Source organism: Bufo gargarizans, chromosome 9, assembly GCF_014858855.1.
Source record: "Bufo gargarizans isolate SCDJY-AF-19 chromosome 9, ASM1485885v1, whole genome shotgun sequence".
Taxonomy (NCBI): domain Eukaryota; kingdom Metazoa; phylum Chordata; class Amphibia; order Anura; family Bufonidae; genus Bufo; species Bufo gargarizans.
Genome location: NC_058088.1, coordinates 17585068 through 17593542, shown reverse-complemented (window position 1 = coordinate 17593542; position 8475 = coordinate 17585068). Strand labels below are relative to the sequence as shown.

The window sequence follows — 8475 nt, the reverse complement described above, 5'->3', positions numbered from 1 at the left end:
ATGCCTGGTTCTAGGCTGAGTGGCGAGAGCCATAGCTCAGTCTGGTTTCTTATCCCCTGCCACAGCTCTGCGGCGGTGTGCTGTTTGTCGCCTAAGCATATCAGCTGCAGCACAGCCTGATGCCGCTTCCCCACTGCAGTGCTACTGCTTCCAGCTACCAACTGATGACTGACTGGTGCTGCATGCTGATAATTTGGTGGAGGAGGAGAAGGGGGGGGGGGGTTGGAGCCACTAACATAGGTGCTGGCGGAAAAACTGATAGACGTAGGGCCCACAATCCTGAGCGTGGGTAGCACCTGTGCCATCCCAGGGTACCACTCACTCCCGACCTCCACAACACTCACCCAGTGTGCCGTCAGGGAAGTGTAGCGTCCCTGGCCGAAAGCACTTGTCCATGTGTCAGTGGTTAAGTGGACCTTCCAAGTAACTGCGTTGGTCAGGGCACGGGTGATGTTACAGGACACATGTTTGTGTAAGGCGGGCACGGCACACCTTGAAAAATAGTGGCGGCTGGGGACAGAGTACCGCGGGACGGACGGCGACATCAGGCTGCGGAAAACCTCAGTGTCCACAAGCCTAAATAGCAACATTTTGAGAGCCAGTAATTTGGAAAGTTGCGCATTTGGTGCTATGGCCTGTGGGTGGGTGGCTGGGTATTTGTGCTTGCGTTCAAATCCTTGGGGTAAAGAGATTTGGACGCTGCGCTGGGACATGGAAGTGGATGTGGTCGCTGATGGTGCTTGCGAAGGTCCAGGTGCAGGGCGAGAGGCATCCGGCCTGCATATTGGACAGGGGATTAGCCAGCGCGTAACGCAGAGGAAGAGGAGGCAGTGGTGTGACCCGCAGACACAGATTGTGGACCCAGGCGTTCGTCCCACCTATCAGGGTGCTTTGATGCCATGTAGCGGATCATGCTTGTGGTGGTGAGGTTGCTAGTGTTCACGCCCCAGCTCATTTTTGTATGGCACAGGTTGCAAATTAAAATTATTTTGTCGTCTGCACTTTCCTCAAAAAAGCACCAGACTGCGGAACGCCTACCCCTTGGCAAGGGAGATTTCCACAAGGGGGTGCTCCGTGGAACAGTTGCGGGCCTGTTTAGCGTGGCCCATCTTCTCCCTTTTGCCAACCCACTGCCTCTGTAACACCCCAGAGTTGTTACTACACGCCTCTACCCCGCTACTATCTCCTAAGATCTTTTATACTGTCATCTAATGTGATTTTACTCATGCCTTCCACAAATGTGCATAAAGCTATGTTAAAAGTAATGGTTCATGTAATTTGCCTGGTTACCAGTAGGTGGCAGCAACTCATTAGCAAGTACAGCTTAGTGCTTAGTGCGTCTGAGCTGGAATAGTTTATTCCAGCTTAGCTCTCCCTCTGTGGAGAGGTGGGCTGGTTCCACATCCTGCAGCATGGGTGGAGACAGAAGTTTGAGTGTGTGTGTGGTTCCCCTGCATAGGAAAGACAGCAAGGACCTAGTCTCGGCTGAGACTTGATCATATATCCAGCTTGAGCATCTTCAGCTCAGCTGGATGAGAAAAGCATAAGTCCAGTGCCTAGGAGAAGCCAATTCCTCCTCAGTCTGTCTCCACACAGACGTTACAGATAGGTGCAGAAGCTAACCCTGCCATAGTTACAGAGCTACCAAGCAGATGTTTATCCTGTAAGCTCCACATTTAAAGTAGAAGTATTTATTCCTGCCAATGATTGCTAAAACCTGCTGGGGTCAAGAGACCAAAGCTGTATACTGCTTGGATTAAAGTTACCTCAAGTAAAAAAAAAGTTTGAACTTCATCTAAAGGTCTAGACATCATTTCTTCTGCAAAATTCCTCTATTAGTCCTACTATAACTACACTCAAATTTATGGCAAGTGAGCAAGAGTCTGGCCGTACCCAGGTAGGAGACGCCATGACATAATTATCACTATCCTACAAAGACAATATAGGCCATTACACTACTCTGGCACGTCTGGGACGTGCGTTATAACACCTTGGAAGGGTCCTGGGATAATACCCTGCGCACGCTGCAATTGGTGTCACGATAAATACAGGACATATTATCCACCAGACCTGGCCACTGCACTAAAAGTGGCATCAGCGACCCCTCCCCCTCTGTACTGCTGTACTCGCTCGGCTCTCCACCTTCCCAGGTTGGGTCAGTGACTTCATCGTCCACCACTTCCTCACTCTGCTCATCCTCCTGACTTGTTGACCTAACCACAACCTCAGTGATTGACAACTGTGTCTCATCCTCTTTATCAACCTCTTGAGACAGTAATTGCTGTTGAGTTATTGGCAACTGTGTCTCATCATCATCCACCTCATTAAACAGTAATTGCCGTTCCCCACCGTCATCATGTGACTGTGGATGCTCAAGAGTTTGGGAATGTGGACACAAGATCTGTCCCTCTTCAAGCGTGCTTGGCAAGCAGGCCAAATCAAGGAATGGCGAGGAAAAGAAGTCCTCGGAATATCCGAGTGTGGGACCACTTGTTTGGCCAGACTCTCCATGGTGGAAGGAAGGAGTGCGTTCCGTTCAGGATGCATCAGTTCAGTCCCCCTTACATTTTTTGGCCGCAGTTTTCTCTCCGGCCAAAAATCCTGAACACTTGTCGGAATGCAGAACGTTAAATCTGTAAAAAAAAAATACCGGATCAGTTTTTCCAGATGACACCGGAGAAACGGATCCAATATTTCAATGCATTTGTCACCCGGATCCGTCTGCCAAATGCCATCCATTTGCGTCTGGATTCCCGGCGATGGAACTGCCTGCCGGAATCCTTTGCCGCAAGTGTGAAAGTGCCCTTAGTAAAACATTGTAAGATGTGATGCATCTTCATACTGTCCAGGTGCCAGAATGATGCCTATGCCGGCTATGGGCTGGTGTAGGTTTCAGGTATAATTACGAGAATGAGAATATTCGCTGCAGGACGACGCGCTTAATTTATGATGCCGCCCTTGCCATGCCCTTGAGTGGCGAGGTCAGCATAAAAATGACACTTGCAAGAAAATATGTCACAAATGGCATTTAAAAACTCGCAAACACAGTGGGGCACATTTACTAAAGTGTCTCCGCCTTTTGTCACGACCGTTTTATTTTTTAAGTGCCCGTTTTGTGCCTGTTTGGAGGCATTTGTGCCTGTTGTGCCTATTTTGAGTTCAGAATTTTTCAAACTCTTGCGCCTACTTTGCGCCCTATTCATGTAGGTTCCTAGGCGCCAGATTTAGTCGTAAAAACAGAGGCGGTCATGTATTACGTTCGTTTGGCATAAAAATAGTCGTAAGTACGAAAGATGGACAGGATGGGGGTGGAGCGTGGCGCCCCATGGGGTCCTAAACTCTGGCCCTGGCATATTTCTACCTTTTCCCCTGAAAACAGACGAAAAAGTAGATGAAAAACCAGACTGCAATTTATACGCCTAAACACAGGAGGGACATTTACTATGATGGTAAAAAGACGTCTTAGTAAATGTCCCCCAGAAGTTTTTTTAGAAGAGGTTTTAAGACCTTATTCACACATCCGTGGATATTCACGGACCCTAGAAGAGGTTTTAAGGCCTCATTCACACATACGTGGATATTCACGGACCGTGAATTACTGTATTATGGCAGCGGCATGAAGCGCACGGGGTCATAGCAACCAATGATGCCGTGCACTCAGCAGGATGGGTTTTCACGGACCGTGGTCCGAGAAAATCCACATATGTGTGACTGAGGCCTAAGGCAGACTTTTCTGCAGGAAGGCACATTAGAAGTCATTCCTTTATATTTCTGATTCCTTACTAATCCGCTTCTGCTAAAAAAAATCTGCCTCAAACCTTCCTCCATGTGAACCTACTCATAGGTTACTTATCACCAACCCTGTGCATAGCTAGTCCTACTTTTGGAGGTAGTGTTGAGCGAACTTCGGGTTATCTAAGAATTCTGCTACCATGGACAATAAGTTATGGTCCGTGGTAGCGGAATCCATAACAGAATTCTTAGATAACCCCAACCTTGTACACCAAACTTGAAACCACAAGTTCACTCAACACTACTTGGAGGCCAGAGATACAGTATCTGAGAGAGCAGCGCGTGGATAAAGTTCTCCTTCTTGTGGCGTACATCACCCCCTCCCTTCTACTTTCAAGAACACTCGGGAAAGCTTTTCTGAAGATCAGTGCTCATGTTACACCTGGTTTCTCCCAGGCTCCTCCTCAGCCACCCATCTCTCTCTGACTATCACATGAACCACATCTCAAAAGTAAAAAAAACAAAACCTTTTAGGAATTCCTTGATTGAATGGAGAGGGGTTGTGTAACAGCCTGAAGCTATGAGTGATCGCACCTCCTTCTCTTACTCCTTATGTACATGTACCTGAGGCTTACAGGAGACTGGTATTTTATGGTGTCAACTCCTGGACTGAGAACATGGTGAGTTTCCTTATATATTTGATGTTCTGCTTCTACCCTAACCCTGTCCCTCACCTGGGGTTCTTGTCATCATCTCTGGGGTTTCTCAGAACTTCCTGGAGGAACCATCATCTGATCTTTATGGAGAAGCTTAGGGTGCTGCCAAATGTTCAGGTTTTTGGAGTTTTTAAGTTTTTGGAACCAAAATCGGGTAAGGAACCGAGAGGGGCACATCTACTAAAGTGTCTGTGCCAATTTTTATTTTATTTTTTGTTGTATTCTCTCCTTGATACCCTTGTTTTTTTGCGTCCACACAACTTCTTAACATTGTTGTGCCTGTTTTGTTGTGTTTAGAGACGCCTGCTCCATTTTCTGATTTTACTACAAATTCTTTAGGTGCACTTCGCTAAGCCTTTTTTGAGGACACATTTTAGGCTACTTTCACACTCGCGTTTGGTGCGGATCCATCATGGATCTGCACAGACGGATCCCTTCAAATAATACAACTGCTTGCATCCATCCGTTCAGAACGGATCCGTTTGTATTATCTTTAACATAGCCAAGACGGATCCGTTTACTATTGTGCCAGATTATGTTATAGAAAACGGACCCGTCCCCATTGACTTACATTGTGTGTCAGGACGGATCAGTTGGGCTCAGTTTCATCAGACGGACACCAAAACGCTGCAGGTAGCGTTCTGGTGTCCTCTTCCAGAGCGGAATGGAGACTGAACTGAGACAAACTGATGCATTCTGAGTGGATCCTTCTCCATTCAGAATGCATTAGGGAAAAACTGATCTGTTTTGGACCACTCGTGAGAACCCTGAACGGATCTCGCAAACGGAAAGCCAAAACGCCAGTGTGAAAGTAGCCTAAGGCTACTTTCACACTAGCTTTTTTTGCTGATCCATCTTAAATGCAATATACACTGCATTATTACTGAGGATATGGCTGGCTTTATGGACTTAATTTTTTTAACTCTTAGGATACTGGAGGTTTTTTTTTTTTTTTTCATTTTTCTTCTGTCTTCCTGGAGCAATAGCTTTTTTATTTTTCCTTTCACATATCTATATGATGACATTTTCAAATAAAAGTGCAAGGCACAGGCTCGTTGCTCCTAGAGCAGGGATCAGCAACCTCCGGCACACCAGCTGCTGTGAAACTACAACTCCCAGCATGCACACCTATTCGGCTGTTCTTGTAACTCCCATAGAAGTAAAAGAAGGATTCTGGGAGTTGTAGTTTCAGAACAGCTGGAGCGTCGGAGGTTGCTGATCCCTGTCCTAGAGACTCCCTTTTTCGCTTTGAAAAATGGAAGATGGAATTAATTGATAAATTCTCCCGATCAGTCTGCCCAAACAAGGGAAAATCGGACAAAAAGAGGGGCAAACCACTGTAATGTGCAAAATAAAAGGAAAGGTTCCAGCACTTCATATTCCGGTTATTGCTTCGTCTTTTATTTCATTACTGGTTGCAGATTATATCTTGTGGAAATCGCGTCCCACCACCGCAACAGGTTAACACGTTTCGAACTCCAACGTTCTTACTCATAACCCTGAGTGGTGTTCAGCTTCAGGGGTAAAAATGGACATCAACCTCCAATAGGAGAAGAAAAAAGGAAAAAAACATGATGAAAGGGGGATGGGAATTCACTCCGGGCTGAACACCTCACAATCACCTGTCACACTTGTATTCAAACACCAAAAGTTGTTTCCAGGGGTTGAACACTAATGTTTTTCTTAATTACATAAATGATGAGAAAAACCAGGAAGAAAAGAGGAAAAACCCAAAGTGTTCACCAAAACTGCATGGTGTGAACATGCCCATCACAATGAAACACACACCTAAAATTGTGAATAAAAATCCCTCCTCTAATCCGGGATATCTTCTCTGTCAGTGTGACTGGATAATGGCTTCTGTATTTAAGATGTTCTATTTTTCATCTCGGACAATTCCCTTTATGTTGTATTTTCGTGCGTTTTGTTACTGCAGTTTCAGATGTTATTTGCCATTATATTTTACATAGATATTAGACTCCACCATCAATGATAAAAATACATTAACTCTCTTTTCAGATTGAATACCCGACATCCATCGGGACTCAATCGGAAAATCCAGTAAGCCTCTCGTAACAGTATTTTCGCTTTTATATTTCCACCCCTGGGTGAGACAGTTACTTTCTCAATGGCGTATGTACAGAAGTCACCCGGCCTCTGTTATGCTCCTTTATAGTGGTTCGCTGCCCTCGATGTACCAGCTGCCCGGGGTTTGGTGATACAGTTAAGAGGCTCTCGTAATCTGGTCTTGTATGGTCTGCTCGTACTTCCCACTAGATCGCACATTGAGCCTTTTATCATATAGACAACCCCCGATGTATTGCAATGAATGTAATTTTTTATCGGAAAGGTGTCTGTATGTGTAGCGTTGTAGTTGGTTGGGCATATTTGCATGTTTCACATGGATGTCCCCCGCACTTGGTAAACTCAAATATTTAATCCAAGTGCTTTTAGGTTTACTGGAGACACGTGTGAACAGAGATGGAGACAAAGAATTAGCTACGGTGCGGGGTCGCCTTGATACGATCCGACATCCATTCTTTTAAAAAAAAAATCATATAGAATGTCATCATCGTATAGAATTGGGAGACATTTCCTTATTGCGTTCTGTATTAGGGAGAACTGGCAACTATATGTGAGTACAAGTATAGGTTTTTTGTCATCTCCTATATTATTTTTATTTGTATTTTTACTTATATTTGTCCTTTTTGGATTTAAAAAGGAGCTCTGTTCTTTTTTTTTTTTTGTTTGCTATATCTACAGCTCTTGATAACATCCAATTTGCGTACTCTCTCTGTTTCAAACGTGTCCCAATTAGTTGGCATTCTTTTTGAAAAGCTGTATCACTACTACAGTTTCTCCTTGCCCTTATAAATTCACCCACTGGGATGGCCTTCGTTGGGTGATGGCTATTTGCCTTTAATATGGTATTACCCGAGACCTCCTTGCGGAAAGTCTCTGTGCGAATATTCTGATTTGGAATTCCAGTCAGTTTTAAATCCAAAAAGAACACAGATCGTGCGTCCATATGGTGGGTGAATTTTTTTTTTTTTTTTTTTTATTATACGTTTTATTATTAACATAGTTTTATAAAGTCTGGTATGGCAGACACATCGGTGCCCCAGACAAGGAACATATCGTCGATGTCTCTGCCATACCGGACTATTGCATCCGAAAAAAGGGCTATCGTCAGAGAAAATAAAGCGTTCTTCCCCATATACCCTAGTTATGTTAGCAAGAGATGGTGAAAATTTCGCTCCCATTGACCCCTCCTCAACTTGTACATAAAACTTGTTATCAAAACTAAAATATTTGTGCGTCATAGGAAAAGCAGTCACCTCCAAGATGGTCAATACATTGTACTGAATGACTACTATCTGCTGTGATATTCAAGTGCTAAAATAGCTACATGGTGAGGGATAAAGTGACATTACATCCGAGGTTAACCAGGTATATTTGATACTCCATGGTTTTTCAAAAAATGCTCATAATACATCTGATGAATCTTTAATATACCCTGGTAATCTTCTAACCAAGGGCTGCAATAGCGCGTCCAGCCACTCTCCCATTTTTTTCTAGGAGAGACCCAATTCCCGAAACCATCGGTCTTAAAGGAGGGGACTCGTATTTTTCTGTGTTTTGGACGTATAATTGGTGTGACTGGTGCCTCGACATGTAGGAAATCAAACAGTTTCTCATTTAGATGACCATTATTTTTGCCTTTTATTTAAAATCGCTATATATTCCTTCTGATATTTTTCTATAGGATTTCCTTCTAGTTTCCTATACGTTGAGGCATCAGACAACAGAACCATCATTTGTTGAAAATAAACCTCTTTGTCTAGCACTACAACTGAAGCCCCCTTATCCGCCATTTTTATTATAAGATCAGAGCGCTCCTCTAATTGTTTTAATGCTTCCTTTTGTTTTCTGTTGAGATTATAATATTTCTGCTTATTGTAAAGTTCTGAATTATGTATTGTGGTAAGTTCTTTTTCCAGGGCCTCTTGAAACATATCCATACTTT

General features: G+C 44.1%; 1 protein-coding gene across 1 annotated transcript in view; it reads left to right on the top strand.

The window, feature by feature from the left end:
• Positions 1-4394: 4394 nt before the first annotated feature.
• Positions 4395-8475, top strand: part of LOC122946225 (N-acetyllactosaminide alpha-1,3-galactosyltransferase-like) — a 65794-nt gene continuing 61713 nt past the window's right edge. Inside the window, exon 1 of the mRNA XM_044305674.1 lies at positions 4395-4412. Within this exon, the coding sequence (XP_044161609.1) occupies positions 4410-4412 (3 nt within the window). The 5' untranslated portion in view covers positions 4395-4409. The remainder of the gene's footprint in view (positions 4413-8475) is intronic.